General features: G+C 32.8%; 1 protein-coding gene across 1 annotated transcript in view; it reads left to right on the top strand.

Moving 5' to 3' along the window:
* Window positions 1-16460, top strand: part of LOC134712118 (nuclear pore complex protein Nup133-like) — a 47912-nt gene extending 31452 nt beyond the window's left edge. Inside the window, exons 32-34 of the mRNA XM_063573289.1 lie at window positions 4855-4922; window positions 14483-14568; window positions 16104-16460. Of these exons, the coding sequence (XP_063429359.1) occupies window positions 4855-4922; window positions 14483-14568; window positions 16104-16237 (288 nt within the window). The 3' untranslated portion in view covers window positions 16238-16460. The remainder of the gene's footprint in view (window positions 1-4854; window positions 4923-14482; window positions 14569-16103) is intronic.
* Window positions 16461-18596: the final 2136 nt, after the last annotated feature.

The following is an 18596-nucleotide window of genomic DNA, read 5'->3' as shown; positions in this document are numbered from 1 at the left end:
TTTGAGCTAAATTTCAGTGTTTAGGGGACATTATTCTTATAATTCAAAGTTTCCAAAACATGTTCTCTTGGTTAAGTAATCTAAAATTTTATCAATTATTAGTTCTTACTTACTTACTGCCCGGTATGCCATCGGCATGTAGGGCAGCAACAAAGGTTCTCCATTTCTGTCTGTCTTTGGCCATCTTTTCTACTGTTCCCCATGTTTTGTTCATGGTCTTCAGTTCTCCTTCTACAGTACGCCTCCATGTGTTTTTTGGTCTTCCTCGCTTACACCTTCCTTCTGGGGTCCAATGTAATGCTGTTCTAGTGATGGAATTACTATCTCTTCTGATGACATGTCCAATCCATTTCCAACGCCTTCTCACTAATATTGTACCCATGCTATCTTGCTGACACTGGTTTAGAAGATCTTCATTAGATATTTTGTTTGGCCAGAAAATGCGCAGGATTCTTTTTAAGCTTTTGGTATGGAAAACCGACAGTTTGTTTAGATCAACCTCTGTCATCCTCCAGCATTCTGATCCATATAACAGAGTAGATAGTACACAACTCTGGTACAGTTTAAGTTTGGTCTTCTTACTATACTGGGATGATTTCCATACATTGTTAAGTGATCTAAATATATTCCTGGCTTTGTTCAATCTATTCATTATGTCATTTCCTGCACCTCCATAGTTTCTTATTGTACTTCCTAGGTATGTAAAAGTTTCTGTGATGGGGAGATCTTTTCCATCTACTAGGATAGGAGTTGGGTTATTGATGTTAAGCGTCATGACTTCAGTTTTGGTTTGGCTGATTTTTAGTCCAACTTGACTAGCAAAAGTGTTAAGTCTGTATGTCTTCTCTTGTAAATGGTGGTGGGTATGAGATAAAAGAGCAAGATCATCAGCAAAATCAAGATCTTCTAATGTTGCTGAAAGGTTCCATCTTATTCCTCTTGGAGCATCTTCCGTTGTTTTTCTCATTACCCAGTCAATGACGACATTGAAAAGAAGGGAAGACATCACACAGCCTTGTCTAACTCCTGTGTTTACCTCAAACCAGATGTTGCTTTGCCCTACACTGCAAGTGGAATTGTAGTAGAAACTTTTAATGAGCTCAATTATTTCTTTTGGAATTCCATATGATCTGAGTATTCGCCACAAGGTCTTTCTGTTGATACTGTCAAAAGCCTTCTGAAAATCCACAAAGTTGATGTAAAGCTGCCTTTGCCATTCTGTACATTGTTCAATGATGTTGCGTAAAGCAAAGATTTGATCTATGCATCCTCTACCTTTACGGAATCCTGCTTGTTCCTCTCTTAGCTGTTCATCAACTGCATCTATTATTCTTTGGATAATAATTTTGGCCATGATCTTACTTGGGATTGACAATAAAGTTATACCTCGCCAGTTGTTGCAATCACTTAGAGCTCCTTTCTTTACTAACTTTATTATTATGCCTTTTGTCCAATCGTCAGGTATAACTTTTCCTTTCCATATTGAAGTAAATAGAGATTGAAGAATTTCAGCTGCAAGTTCTGGGTCGACTTTGAAAAGTTCTGCATTTAGATTGTCCTGCCCTGGTGATTTCCCATTTTTTAATGCTTTTATTGCTGTTATTATTTCCTGTCTTTCTGGTAAGTTGGTATTTATTTCCAAATCTTGGAAGTGCCTCAATTATAATTGCTTCTTCATCTGGAGCTAGTCTGTTGAGTACTTCTTGAAAGTGTTCTGCCCATCTGGCTGTTGTCAATAGCCTTCCATTTTTGTCTTTTATATGGACATCATTATTGCTTCGAAATTTACCACAGATTTCTCTTGTTATCTTGTAAATTTTTCCCTGTTCACCCTTTTCAGCTGCTTCTTCTGCTTGTTTAGCAAGGTCTTCCATGTAAGCTCTTTTGTCTGCTCTAGCCATTCGCTTAACATTTTTGTCTAAAACTCTATAGGCTGCTTTGTGTCTTTCTTGTAGCCTTTCTGATTTTGTGTCCAGTATTTTTTTATTCATATGGCGTCTTTCTTCTATAACCTTCCAAGTACCTGGTGTTATCCATTTCTTCATCTTTTTGCCCTGCTTAAAACCAAGACAGTCCTGGCTAGTTGTTTCATATATTGTTCTTATTTGATCCCATTTTGTGTTGACTTCTGATGTTTCTGATGGAACCATGTCAGGATTATTTGTCAAAGCTTGAAACTTATTCTTCAATTGAAGGATGAATGCATTCTTTACTTTGTGATCTTGTAGTTTTTCAATATCATAACGTGTAGGAACAAGTGTTTTACGTCCTGTACTTCTCAATTTCATTTTAATATTTGCAGTAACAAGGTGATGGTCACTGCCAACATCTGCTCCCCTCTTAACTTTGACATCTAGTAATGAACGTCTCCAAGTACCATTTATCATAAGGTGGTCGATCTGGTTCTTATCCCTTCCATTTGGAGAACACCATGTTAACTTATGAATATCTTGATGTGGAAAGAGTGTTCCTCCTACAACCAGGTTGTACGCTGCACACAATTCTACTAATCTTTCTCCATTATCATTTATAGTACCACATCCATGTTCACCTATTATTCTGTCCATATCAGTGTTGTTGTTTCCCACTTTGGCATTCAAATCACCCATCACCACTAGAAGATCATGACATGGTACTAATCTCACTTCTGCTTGCAGTTGCTCGTAAAAGGTGTCTTTTCCAGCGTCATCACTGTCATTTGTTGGTGCATAGCATTGTATAAGGGTCATGTTGGTGTGTACTCCTTTCAATTTTGCTGTTATCAATCTACTATTAACAGGTTTCCATTCAATAAGTACCTTCTCAGTGCCTTTCTTGAGGATGATGGCTACTCCTTCAAAATGATGGTTGTCTTCTCTGCCTGAGTAAAGAACTGTTTCACCTGTGTCAGTTTTCATTTTACCAGAACCTGTCCATCTGCATTCACTAACTCCCAAAATGTGCAAGTTATACCGCCTCATTTCTGATGTGACCTGTGCGAGTTTTCCAGTTTCATACATAGTACGTACATTCCAGAATCCTATTCTGGTTTTTGCTTTAGCGCTCAGCACTTCATTCCTGCCAGTAGCTTCCTTGCGGCTTTCACCACTGGCAATCATACTATTTACTTGAAGGCCTATTCGTAAAGCGGTTGTGTTTGATTCCTTTGTTGCTGTTTCGGTAACTTTAATCTTTTTATAGGATAGGGTTGTTGGCCCTATGCCAAACCCCCTGCTTGGAGGGCCAGGGATTTTTCGTCCAGGTTTCCTTCCTTTAGATAAATTGCCTACCAAGGCTGACGAACCATTATCTGCCCTTTTTTATTTTGGAGTTTCTTTCTCCTAGATAAATTACCTTCCTGGGTTAACGATTTTCATCTAACCGGCTATTTACCCATAGTTGGGGCAAGGTTAATGAGAGTAAGGGCGTGTCCACACGTCGGTGGGCCTACACTCTGCATCTTTAGGGCCCTTGCTGCTCCAAGATACTCTACAGTAGAGCCTGAGATGCTAGACCCCAGTTACCCTGTCGCGGGAGGCACTGTAGAAGTCTTGACAGTGTAGGGGCTATGTACTGGCAGGAGAGGCTTACTCACTCGGCTCTCTCTTCGCTTACATATGTAGGCTAGACAGCGGCAGCTGCTTTTTATAAAAAAACAGCCACACTAGACGCGTACTACTGCCCTGTGGAACAACCACCAGCACAAAACATTATTAGTTCATTGCACTTTTAAAAGCTTTTTATAAATTTCTGTAACATTGCTTCAATTCCTTTTCTTATTAATCTTCATACAATGCACTAAATCAGAGTATCATTTCATGCATAATATCAACTCCATCCTTAAACGTCAATACTAATTTTATATCACTATTACTATAATACTATCACCTAAATCTTTTCTAATAAAAAATCATTTGAAATTACATTATATTTTAATAAAGTTAACATTTAAAGGAGGTTTATATGAAAACAACTATTTATTTTATAATTGTATTAAGTTATGAAAATAAAGAAAATTAATATTTCAATATATATTTGAATTCTTCTTGTACAAGATTAAATCTTTTTTTACCCCCAAAAATGTAAATAAAGGGATAATTTTGAATGTTAACCAAAAAAGGGGAAGTAACTCCAGGGAATTCCAAGTTGTATACAAATATTTTACAACCTAAAGCTAAGGTAATTGGTGTTAATTAAAAGTGTGTTTGACACCAAAGCTGTCAAGAGAAGCCATGCAATTAATGGGTCACTAAATTTGACAGTTTACACAGCTAGCTGAACCTCATGTTATAAAAGAATTACGAATTTGCCGGTATATTCACTTATAAAATCAATCTCAAGGCTAAGAAATCCAGGTCAAAAGGGGTCATTTTCGGAATCCCTGTGTTATTAGATGACCCGGCTGGTGTCCTGGGTGATCCCTCAGAATTGCGAAAAATTTCAGGTCAGTTGACAGGTATGTAATAGTGAAAAATTGAGATATTGAAAGATTATTATTTTTCATAAAAGGGAGATTCAACCACCCTGTTTGGAGACTAGTCTTCAGTCTTTTGTTTGCAAATATTTAGAAAGTTCACATAACTACCCTTAACCATAAAACTTACCATAACTTGACCTAGCCCTACAGCTTTACCCAAGTTCTAACCTTTAACAGCCATTAACCTTACCATAAGCATTGAACCCTTACCCTAAAGCATAGTAATTCCTAAAGTAAAAGATGGCTAATTGAATAGCAATATTTGTCTGTCAAAGTTTACCAGTTAGGTTTCCATTGAAAAATACCTGTAATTGATATTAATCAAATCAATCTTTTAAAATGTTCAGAAATGTGATGCCATGACATTTCCTAAACCTTTTATATTACTTTATCAACAGGATGATGAAAATATTGACTTTGAAGCTTTGAGATTGTATATCTGGACTAGAGCAGTTTTAAGAAATAGGTAAGTTATTGTTGTAATTAAGGCATTACTGTAAAATCAGAAATGATTGCGATGTTTTTATTATTGCAAAAAATGTGACAGGGTTATTCGTGATTAATTTAAACTCGCATTTTGAAATTCTCTATATGAATTAAACAAGATTTTTCTCAATTTCGCAAAAATTAAAATTGCATTTTAGTCTTAAATGACAAAATCGCATTTATAAATGCATGTGATTATTTCTCAATTTACAGTCTTTGTTCTTAAGACCTTTTTAGCTCACCTGGCCCGAAGTAACTTTTACAAAAATCTTCTCCTCTGAAACTACTGGGCCAAATTAAACCAAACTTGGCCACAATCATCATTGGGGTATCTAGTTTAAAAAATGTGTGGCGTGACCCGCCAAACCAACCAAGATGGCCGCCATGGCTAAAAATAGAACATAGGGGTAAAATGCAGTTTTTGGCTTATAACTCAAAAACCAAAGCATTTAGAGCAAATCTGACATGGGGTAAAATTGTTTATCAGGTCAAGATCTATCTGCCCTAAAATTTTCAGATGAATCGGACAACCCGTTGTTGGGTTGCTGCCCCTGAATTGGTAATTTTAGGGAAATTTTGCTGTTTTTGGTTATTTTCTTGAATATTATTATCGATAGAGATAAACTGTAAACAGCAATAATGTTCAGCAAAGTAAGATCTACAAATAAGTCAACATAATCAAAATGGTCAATTGACCCCTTTAGGAGTTATTGCCCTTTATAGTCAATTTTTAACCATTTTTTGTAAATCTTAGTAATCTTTTACAAAAATCTTCTCCTCTGAAACTACCAAGCCAAATTAAAACAAACTTGGCCACAATCATCATTGGGGTATATAGTTTAAAAAATGTGTGGCGTGACCCAGCCAATTAACCAAGATGGCCGCCATGGCTAAAAATAGAACATAGGGGTAAAATGCAGTTTTTGGCTTATAACTCAAAAACCAAAGCATTTAGAGCAAATCTGACAGGGAGTAAAATTGTTTATCAGTTCAAGATCTATCTGCCCTGAAATTTTCAGATGAATTGGACAACATGTTATTGGGTTGCTGCCCCTGAATTGGTAATTTTAGGGAAATTTTGCTGTTTTTCGTTATTATCTTGAATATTATTATAGATAGAGATAAACTGTAAACAGAAGTAATGTTCATCAAAGTAAGATCTACAAATAAGTCAACATGATCAAAATGGTCAGTTGACCCCTTTATGAGTTATTGCTCTTTACAGTCAATTTTTAACCATTTTACGTAAATCTTAGTAATCTTTTACAAAAATCTTCTCCTCTAAAACTACCAGGATAAATTAAAACAAACTTGGCCACAATCATTATTGGGGTACCTAGTTTAAAAAATGTGTGGCATGACCTGGCCAACCAACCAACATGGCCGCCATGGCTAAAAATAGAACATAGGGGTAAAATGCAGTTTTTGGCTAAAACTCAAAAACCAAAGCATTTAGAGCAAATTTGACAGGGAGTAAAATTGTTTATCAGGTCAAGATCAATCTGCCATGAAATTTGCAGATGGATCGGACAACCTGCTGTTAGGTTGCTGCCCCTGAATTAGTCATTTTAAGGAAATTTTGCCGTTTTTTGTTATTATCTTGAATATTATTATAGATAGAGATAAACTTTAAACAGCAACAATGTACAGCAAAGTAAGACCCAAAAATAAGTTAACATGACCAAAATGGTCAATTGACCCCTTAAGGAGTTATTGTCCTTTATAGTGCATTTTTAACAATTTTCATAAAATTTGTAAATTTTAACTAACATTTTCGACTAAAACTTTTAGGCCAAGTTCAATATAGATAGAAATAATTGTAAGCAGCAAGAATGTTCAGTAAAGTAAGATGTACAAACACATCACCATCACCAAAACACAATTTTGTCATGAATTCAAATGCATCCTTTGTTTAATATTCACATAGACCAAGGTGAGCAACACAGGCTCTTTGGAGCCTCTAGTTCTTTATTTATGATTCTGCATCATATTAGCTGGTTGCCACTTGCATTTGTTCTAATTTGACTTCATGAATACGTTAAAATCAAGTGTTGGGAATACATTTGATTGCATCATGGATTGTGCACACATTTTGTTATTATTTATTAGGTACATCATAACTTTGATTGTTGGAAGTTTTTAGGTCATAATTGTTTCCAAACTATAAACTTTACAGTATGTTACATAATGTTGCATACTTTTCCCATGACCCAGTTGTCCATTTGTATTTACCTTTTATTCTGCTGTCCATATGTTTGAATAGAATGTACATGTACTGGTCATAAGTGATTGTGCAGAACATTAACAGATAAAATGTTCTGTAAGAATAGAAAAAAAATGCTATTTTGTTTCTTGTGTCAATTTGAAGATGTCAATTTCAAATCTGAAAGCATTGGAAGAAATTTATCAAAAAATAATTTTCATACATGCATCATGGGATAATATTTCATCATTTCATCTCACCTCAGACCTCAGGTAAATAAGGGATGATATGAGGACTTATAAAAAAATGTTTGAGTGGGGTAGGGAGGGGGTGGAGAAGGCACTTTTAATTTGACCCCACAATGTATAAATTTTTAATTGGATATTTCCTCATACTCATCAATATTCATTTTAGTTACAATATGCTTTTTCAAATTGATAACATTTTCTACCCTTTTCAGCAGATAATTATATGCAGGAATTAACCTAAATAGTATGAATGTATTAGGTGGGTAGAGCTCATAAGTCTTTAACCTTGGGTATCATTTATGGTTTGTTTTCATGCAAAATCTAAACAGGTGATCAAATCGTATAATATTCTTTCAGTCAATAAAAAAATCAGTTATTGTATATGAATTGAACATTTGCTGCAAATTTAATTATCTGAACTTTCTAAAATATCTTTCAAATTTAAATTTAACCAAGAGCTTGCCACATCTATTCTTGTATTATGTTAATAGAAGGGAGGGGGGGGGACATTCCAATATTTTTCTTTCCAAGTAAAATAGGGTTGTGTTCAGGATGTTTTACAGCCAATCAGGAAGTATTATTCATGAATCAATGTTATGTACTACATTTGAAGTTTGATAATCATTAAAACATAAACAAACTGTGCAGAACCTGGTTCTGTGAACTAATGATTTTTACAGGGTAATTGTACTGACAATTTGTTATGTATGTCATGTCAAAATTTTGCCATTTATCTGAAAACAAATCACTAGTTTTGAAATGGTTGTGCTTATGTGTCACAGTATTCAGTTACAATTGTTAGATTTTCCCCCCTAAAAGCTGTTTTTTGTCCCCTGCCATTTGAGCTATGATGATATGATACAGCACCAACTTAGACTTTATAAAACGTCACCAGTGTCTGAGCAGAAAGTTGATGAACCAGGGTATGTCAAAGCTAATAATGCTTATTCCTTTTTCTAAAAAAAATCACCCGAAGGTACCAACACCTTGTTTATACATATTCTGTATATACTTCACAAATAATACACTATGGTCTTGAAGTATAGATTTTGGGTATTGACATTGTTTATCATCTTAATAATGTGTTAAATAAATGAATACTAGCTTTACTGTTTAGTACGTTCCTGGTGGTATCTATTTGAATTGGCTCTATATTTATACATCCTGTCATTGTGTTATTGTTCTGTGATAAATTTTGTATTCTTAAAATTGAGAATAGAAATTGGGAATATGTCAAAGAGACAACCCAATCTCAAAGCACCTCAACAGCCGAAGGCCACCAATGGGTCTTCAACGCAAGGTGAAAATCTCGTACCTAGAGGTGGTTCTCAGCCAGCCCGTAAATAAAATTGTGTACTAGTTCGTCACACATAACTCAAAGCATATAAATGAACTTGAAATTAAAAAACATACAAGACTAACAAAGGCCAGAGGCTCCTGACATTAGGACAGCCACAAAACTGTGGCAGGGTTAAACATGTTTTGTGAGATCTTAAACCTCTCCCTATATTTCTAGCCAATGTATAATAAAGAGACACATAGCAATACGCACAGTAAAACTGAGTTTGAAAGAAGTCTGAGTCCCATGTCAGTTTAGGTCACAAAAGATACTAATCAAAATGACAAAGATACATGAATTAACAAAGGTCTACTAGCAGTTACTGACATACCAGCTCCAGACCTTAATTTGGTCTTTCATTTTTGCTTCTCTGCTTTGTCTATATGGCATGCCCCTATTTTTTTTTTACATTTTTGGGTTAAGATTACATGATATACATTCAAAACCTAATGTTACTGACTTGATATCTAAATCTACCAAGTCTTATCACTACCTTTTTGATACACAAAATATAGAGCATTGATCATAACCTTCTATACATCCTATGATATCCAGAAATTTATCAAAGTTATAGATGCTCAGATATTCAAGTCACAAATAATATTACACCTGTCAAGAAAATTATGCAACTTTTGCAAGGTGCAGGAATCAAATATCTGTTTTAAAAATATAAATGATGTTATTGTAAAGTCATATTTAAAATTTGAAGTTGTCTCCCATTGTCAAGAATTGTAGTTGAATCAACTTCAATCAACGCTTTATTGACCATGCAATATTTAGTTTGACTTCCTACTGATAAATTAAATAATCTTTACCCTTGTTTGCTTACAAGCACTCTAATTACCTATTGTGTTCACACATCTTTGTCAATATAATGTAATTGTATGTGACTGTCATCCAAGTGAGAGGGTTAGTTATCTATAAAATCCACCATTTTCTGCTTTAAAAAATCCCTGTACCAAGTCAGAAATATGACAATTGTTGTCCATTCATTTGAGCTTTGGATTTTGCTAGTAGCATATTTGTTATATGAACTATAAATTGTATCTTGAAATCATAACTCCTCTTGAAGACTTAAGGAATTTCAATGCAGAAAAAATATAATTCTTAAGTAAGTATGTAATTTAATTTTGTAATAACTGTTCAAGCATTTTAATCATTCCAGTCAGTATATTTACTGGTAATAAACAACCTTAGCTTTTTATGGTTAAGTTTTAGTGACACCCATATAAATTTTATTTTACAATAGCCCTGTTAAAATAATGTATATTATACATTTAAAAATTAAAGAGTTTTTGAAAAAAGTCATTTGGAAAGTAACAAAGAATTGAATATTAAAAAATCAAGGATGTTAATATTTTGACCTTGTATTTGTTTCATATAAATGAAAATGTTCAAATATTTTAATACCACTATGGTTGTTTAGAAGCTACTGACAATAGTTAATATAAATAGATGTCAGGTCATTGTCATATAAATTAAATATTTACTTTTGTTGGTCAAATATAATTTACAGTAAATACAAGGAATATGACTTTTGTGTCTCCTACCACATATTGTTACAGGACTCAGTAATAATTTTAAAGTGGCTTATTAGCATGAATTATAAAGTGTTAAAAATACTTAACAAATAGGATAATAAAAGGCTTATGTTCCAGTTTTCAGTTCTAAATACGCAATTATAGATAAATGTTTTCAAAATAAGCAAGTCTTTTTTTTTATAGTTCAGCCCCATTATTTTACTCAACTGCATTTTCCACACAAAGAATATCATATTGTGATGTTTGAAAGGTTAACTTCCAGTCAGTAGGGTATATGAGTGCTTTTGAACAATAATTCTCTCAAACTGCATGTTTTATGGAGAAAAACAATTATTTGTGTTTGTAAGGTTAACTACCAGTCAATAGGATATAAGAGTGCTTTTTAACAATCAAACTGTATATTGTCCACCTTTTTATAGGACTGCAAATTTTCGTCGTATATTGCTATCACGTTGGCGTCGTTGTCGTCCGAATACTTTTAGTTTTCACACTCTAACTTATGTAAAAGTGAATAGAAATCTATGAAATTTTAGCACAAGGTTTATGACCACAAAAAGAAGGTTGGGATTGATTTTGAGAGTTTTGATCCCAGCATTTTAGGAATTAGGGGCCAAAAAGGGCCCAAATAAGCATTTTCTTGTTTTTGCACAGTAACTTTAGTAAAAGTCCATAGAAATCTATGAAATTTTGACACAAGGTTTATGACCACAAAAGAAAGGTTGGGATTGATTTTGGGGGTTTTGGTTCTAATTGTTTAGGAATCAGGGGCCAAAAAGGGGTCCAAAAAAGCATTTTTCTTGTTTTTTGCACCATCACTTTAGTATTAGTAAATAGAAATCTATGAAATTTTGACACAAGGTTTATGACCACATAAGGAAGGTTGGTATTGATTTTGGGAGTTTTGGTCCTAACAGTTTAGGAATTAGGGGCCAAAAAGGGTCCAAATAAGCATTTTTCTTGGTTTTTGCACCATAACTTTAGTATAAGTAAATAGAAATCTATGAAATTTAAACACAAGATTTATGACCATAAAAGGAAGGTTGGTATTGATTTTGGGAGTTTGGGTTCTTACAGTTTAGGAATAAGGGGCCCAAAGGGTCCAAAATTAAACTTTGTTTGATTTCATCAAATATTGAATAATTGGGGTTCTTTGATATGCTGAATCTAACTGTGTATGTAGATTCTTAATTTTTGGTCCCATTTTCAAATTGGTCTACATTAAGGTCCAAAGGGTCCAAAATTAAACTTAGTTTGATATTGACAAAAATTGAATCCTTGGGGTTCTTTGATATTCTGAATCCAAACATGTACTTAGATTTTTGATTATGAGCCCAGTTTTCAAGTTGGTCCAAATCAGAATCTAAAAATATTATAGCAAGAAATTTTCCATTGCATGGTATTGCACAATAGCAAGAAATCTTCAATTTCTCAGTATTGTGCAATAGCAAGTCTTTTCAATTGCACAGTATTGCGCAATAGCAAGAAATAACTTATTGCGCAATAGCAAGAAATAACTTATTGTGCAATATTGTGCAATAGCAATTTTTTCTTTGTCCAGAATCAACTTAAATCTTTGTTATTATACAATGTATATTCACTTTTTACTACCAACTGATAAATTAAAACAATCTTTACCATTCAGTGATAACAAGCAGTTTTTTTACATCTTAATATTCTATAAAGTATTTAAAGGAGTAGTTATTGTTGCAAACTCCATTAGAAATTTTAATTAAGATCAGTTTTGGAATAAGGGAAAGGGGGATGTGAAGAAAAAAAATTGGGTGGGGGAGGGGGTTCAATTTTTCTCATTTGAAATTTCATAAATAAAAAGAAAATTTCTTCAAACATTTTTTTGAGAGGATTAATATTCAACAACATAGTGAATTGCTCTAAGAGAAAACAAAATTTTTAAGGGATTAGAACACATTTATTCTGTGTCAGAAACCTATGCTGTGTCAACTATTTAATCACAATCCAAATTTAGAGCTGGATTCAGCTTGAATGTTGTGTCCATATTTGTCCCAACCGTTCAGGGTTCAACCTCTGCGGTCGTATAAAGCTGCGCCCTGTGGAGCATCTGGTTAAGGATTTGGAACTTGTGTCAAAACATTTTGTATATTTGAAATTTCATATTAATATTTGCAACTTTCAGTAAAAATCTTTATTTAATATAAATTTTCTTTTGGATAGAAAAGATTTTAATTTATGAAAAAATAATTTGGTTTAAAGAGGAAGTGAGTCGGGATATTTTCTTTTTCAAATAGATTAAATTGTAAATTTTTGTCCCCTGCAAGAAAAGTGTTGCAGGCAACAAAGAAATACTGGGTATCTGTCCATTTTGTTAGTGCTTTAATGTACAATTCTCGCCAGATTTTTTATAAAACTCATATAGGTTTATACAAGGTATCAGCAATGTTCATATAATTTCATAAACTAGTGGCAATCAATTTTTTTATCACTTGGAAATATATGAGAAAATTCATTGTTTGAGTTCTCATGTGTACAATTTTTGCCAGATTTTTATGAACCTTGTATCATAGGTTTATATCAGCAATGTCTTTAACAAGATAGAAAATCAGGCCCTATCAAATATTTTTTAAAGAGTTATGTCCTCTGGAAATATTAATTATTTGTGAAATTGCATTGTATTTGCTCTCAAGCCTGCAATTCTCTATGATATTTGTAAAATATTTTTAAGAAAAAAAAATACATTTATTTAGTGATTTCCCTTGAATAGATTAAGTATGTGCAATGCAGGGGACATTGGAAATCTGTTCTTATATCCTTCTATGTCACAGACAATGGCATGCTTACTCTGCTATGGAAGTGAAATGATATGTAATGACACTTTAACAAATCCTAAGATTTACTATGTATTTGTACACTTTTGCAATAATCTTTATGGTGATGAAGGCTTTGTTCCAGCACCATGGAATGAAGGTCCAGACTTGTATTGGTTTTGTTACTCTTAGCTTTGCATCATATCAAAAATTAGAATTGAATGATAGATTAATACATGTTGTTTAAGAGGAAGGTCAATAGTTTTTAGTTTGACACCATTATAGGACAAATACTTTACATTTTATTTTAAATTTTTGTGCACAAAAACAATAGTTTTAAAAAAAAGTAATGAAAAGAAAAAAAATATGAAATCTAACCATCTTTTGAATGAACTTTTTGTATTCATTAACATATTTTCAAGGATTGAAACTATAAATACATTTCATTATGCTGGAAGAATAATCAGATATGACAGTAAAAAAGTTTTCTCGGTCAGTCTTTTGTTTCATAGATTTGTTTCTACATGTGACAGACCTTAAAATTGTTGTTTATGGTTGACCTTTTCTTTTCTTTTCATTCCTTAAGAAGTTATTTTGTAATATGTATCAATACAAACAAAAACAGTAGCATTTTGAAATCTCTAATTTTTGGCTAATTTACCTATGTTTTTACCATCAATTGCACTGTTACTATCACTAGGGACCCAGTTTTAATTCCTCCTAAAAAAATTAAACTCATCTGCTTAGTCTTAAACTGTCCGGCCAATCTTAATTCAAATGGCAAGGAATTTTATCATATAACATTCAAGTTTTATACAAAGGGAACCACTTATACTTTCAATAAAAAAAATATCATTCTATATTCAATTAGTTCAAGCCCCTCTTTATGTATCAATTGTTTACTTAAGAAGGCATACTGTAAACCAATTAATTTTCGTGAGTGATTTATTTTTCGCATCTTTTGGGAGTAGAAAAAATAAAGTAAATATAGAAATCGCTTATATATTAAACTTGTGTCATTCCTTAATTTATCTATGTGATATGTCAAGCAAATTAGAAAATTGCAAGGTGACCAGTAAGGGCTAAAAGCAAAATAAAGAATGCTAAAAGATAAGTGGGTTTACAGTAGTTATAAGTCTTGTACTGTGGATTCATCTATTTACATTATTTGAGGAAAAGCTGTATTTTTGTCACTGTGGATGTTTTCCAAAGTCTACATATACATCTAGATGTTTTCCAAAGTCTACATATACATCTATAATTTTTTTTTACCTCATTGAACATTTAAATTCACAACAAAATCCATGAAAATTTATATCCAACAAATAATAATTAACCCAGAGTATGTGGCTGAAATAGTGCCAACTGTTAATTTAATTTCAAATACTAAGTTTAATATAACTAGTATAGCTTTGATTATTTTTTCCAGTTGGGTATATGACCAGGCTCTAGATCCACAAGATGTCTTAAAGGATACAATTTTCTTCAAAGTAATAGATTTAGCTTACAGAGAGGGTAAGTTTACCTTATAAAGACAAGCAGTTGGTGTGCAGTAAGTGCAATGTAAAGGTAAATTAAACCACAACAACATGTTTGAATATGTAATGTCCTCAGGAAAATCGTCTGACAGTGGGTCCAAGACTAATTGTCGCCCCTTGATTTCCATTGTACCCGAATGTAGTCCCTAGTGTTGACAGTGGTTTACTTGCCATTAATTTTTATACCCCTTCCATATTTATTTCTCCATGTTTAATGCCTCAAATTGCAAGTAGGGGGGAGAAATTACACTGTAAAAAATTTGGGTCCAGAATTTTAAAGGAAAATAGTGATTTGGTCCAGCTGAAAAAGGTTAAAATTAGCACTTCTGAAGCAGTCAAAAGATTTCAAGACGTTCTAAACATAAAATTGTCCATATTTTAAGTTAGAGCTGATGAAGTTTTCTATAATTTTGGTATAATTTGTCCCAAATGTAGTACAACACACTGTAAAAATATTATGGAGAAAGTGCAGGTGGGATTTTTTTTATTTTCATTTATGTTCTAAAAGAAATGCGCTACGAAATAATTGTGGTCTCGGACCAGTGATTGTCTTTTTCTTGTTTTTATGTTGAGTGATGGGCCATGATGGCAAATGATAGAGCATTGCTATGGGGTATGGGTTTTGTTGATTGTTGTTGCCAATTGCTGGTAACTTCTGGGTCATTTGTTCTGTGGTAGAGTTGTCTCAGTCATGGGTGAACATACTGCATCATATATTTAGGCACATAATTCCAATTTAAATTCTTTGGAAAATCACATCATCATATGCTTTTTATGTCCCTTCTCTGAAAAAGAGACCTCTATACTGATTTATGCCTGTCTGTCTGTCCTAAGAAATTTGTATCAAAATTATCTCAGGAATTATGTATGTAATAAATACAACTAACTTTATAGATATAATTATTGAATATTTTCCCCTAAATATTTAATGACTAATTTAAGGGATACTTAATTGAAGCTGTAGATTGAGTAAATTGTAAACGGCAAAAATGCAATAAAACTTTGATTAATTAAAAAAAAAAAAAGGAACTACAAACCAAAGCTCAAATTAATCCTTGTTGACTGGTTGGCACCTTCATTCTTTATCAAGGGGCACAGGGTAAGCTTGCTAAAGATCAAATCACTTTAAATGTTCATATACCCATTAGTTCAATGACCCAACCATGTGCTGATGATGTGGGAACAATGTTTATCATATTGCAGTCTAATTGTTACCAATATTTATTATATGAAAATGTCTAAACAACCTATTACAACATAATAAAATGACCAAATCAGCCTATTAAAAAATAATAAAATGAAACACTTAAGAAATGTGAAAACTAGTAAACAAAAGTATCTGGGACTTAAAGCATGCATTAAAATTTATGTTTTCTGACAGAATAATAATGTTTTAATTAGATAGTCAAAACATTTTTACAATTAACTATCTATTTATGTCAGCCATTGATACTACATGTATGTGATTGACATGGGAAAACACAGTGTTTATTTACATTTTACTTTTTTCAGGACAAAATTTGTCATCATTTTTACCAGAGCTTGATTCATTGCTACAATCAGATGACCTAGGATTACTTAAAGATGATGATACATTTCAGTATCTTATGAGTGCAGGTTATGAACATATACAACAGATGTTATGATAAAACTTTTATGAAAGTCGTGGTGCTTTTGTTTTTGTCTCTATATAATGTTATATGTTGTTGAAAATGAGAATTAAATGTAAAGGAACTTAGAATTAACATGTATTTACATTATGACAAACAATGTAAGAAAACCAAAGCCAACATTGGTGCAACTGTTTGATAGAAAGATATTTGAAATGAATATTACAGCAGCAGTCTGTATCAATGAATAAAGAATGGAAATATAAGTTGTTATTTTTATACAACCGCAAAAATATTTTTTGGAAATCAAGGATGGACGAGAAAGGTCATTGAAATCATACTGGAGACTCAGAAAATCATACTAGAGACTCAGAAAATCATACTAGAGAGTGGCATAGAGACTCAGAAATAAAGGGTGATGTTCATACAACATTTCTGTAAGCTAATGATATAATACCCTCTGAATTCAACCTCTTTCACTGTTATCATTTAATAACTATTCTATTTGATGGTTGCTGACCACATTATCTTTTTATGTTGCAAATTTATTTTTTCTGCTAACATTTACACATACATTTTATGAACCTGTATACATAAAATTACCTCTTGCATTCATAAGGTTCGCTAACATGATAACATGAATGAAGTTTACAGAATCCTGATATTTTGACATTATGTACATGAGATGTGTGGAGCTGACAACTTTAATGTTGTGTTGAAATTGCATTTACAACATGGTTTCTTTAATTTATAATGTGGAGACAATTTCAACAATTAAAATTAACAAAAAAGATTATTGCATTTAGGACTTCTGGCCAATTTAAAAATACATAAATAAACTAGACAAGTTCTCTCTGGGAAACAAGTTGCTTTAAAATCTTCTTTCTCTGAACCCATATGACCAACTTTAACCAAAGGTATACTAAATGATTCTTATGATATATATCACTAGACTTTTAAGCAAACAACAATCAATCTAAGTAGTACTATCTTTGTATTAAGTTTACATTTTTCTCCAAAATGGTCATCATTGCTTAAAAGAGAACATTACGTTAAATACATGTTATTATTTAAAGTGATATCATAGAAAGAGAAAAAGTAACAGGTAAACAAGTTTAAAATGCCCAACTCGAACAACTAGTACTCTTTATTTCACCAAAAACATCTGTAAAGTTTAGTAGTTACATGATGACTGAAACCATCAATCAGCAGAAGTTCATAGGCATCACCCTGACTGTCTCGTTATTCTCACAATAAAGAGTAAAGCTTAGTAAATAAATGGCTAAACCCATCAATCAGAGAAGTCCATAGGTATCAGCCTGACTGTCTCTATTCATCACAAACTGTCTCCAATCTCTAACATTCAAACCACATGGAGTTTGGTCAGTAAACTTATTTAAAATAAGTCATCCTAGGCAAATGTACAAAGTGGCCTTTCTCTTTATTTTCAAAATACTGGGAGTTCTAAATTTGGCATGATTATTCACCACTACTAACAGATGTGACCTGTACAAGAAATAAAACAGTACAGTGAAAGTTATGGTTTAAAACAAGAATGTGTCCATAGTACACGGATGCCCCACTCGCACTATCATTTTCTATGTTCAGTGGAACCTGAAATTGGGGTCAAAACTATAATTTGGCATTAAAATTAGAAAGATCATATCATGGGGAACATGTGTACTAAGTTTCAAGTTGATTAGACTTCAACTTCTTCAAAAACTACCTTGACCAAAAACTTTAACCTGAAGCGAACGAACGCACGGAAGAACGGACGGACGAACAGAGGCACAGACCAGAAAACATAATGCCCCTCTACTATCGTAGGTTGGGCATAAAAATATAGTTCAACTTGGCCATACCTGTGTTTATGCCCCAAAAAACTGTTCCAGTTATCTATCTTTAAAACCCCTTGAAGTTTGGAGCTTAAAAATTGTTGCATTACTATCCTCTAATTCACTCTGCATAGCAGTTGTTGCAATGAAAGGATGATTTTTACAAAAGTTAATATCATAAGATCTACTAAATGTCAATATGACTTAAGCAATTAGTCGACTCTTTATAGGAATTGTGGCCCTTAAATAACGAAGTTATTTACCAATGCTAGCATGTCAACACTAAGATTGTGAGTTGTACCCTGCTCAGTTGAATAGGATTGCCAGTTTTCTTTTCGAATATCTATGATTCTTTCCATGTACTTCTACTTGCTCTTAACAATAAAAACTGGCCATCATGATAAAGCCAAGAGGGCTGAAAGGGGTTTTAAACACCAACAATCAATTAAAGTAAAATAATTACTAGTATCTTAATCAAACTCAACAATTCCTGTTAACAAAGTGATCAAAAATGATCTATGCTTTCGATATAAGAAATTTTGTATTCAAATCTATTTAAT

Source organism: Mytilus trossulus, chromosome 3 (genome assembly GCF_036588685.1).
Source record: "Mytilus trossulus isolate FHL-02 chromosome 3, PNRI_Mtr1.1.1.hap1, whole genome shotgun sequence".
Lineage (NCBI taxonomy): Eukaryota > Metazoa > Mollusca > Bivalvia > Mytilida > Mytilidae > Mytilus > Mytilus trossulus.
Note: the sequence above shows the minus strand (reverse complement) of the source record. Positions and strands in the feature narration are given on the sequence as shown.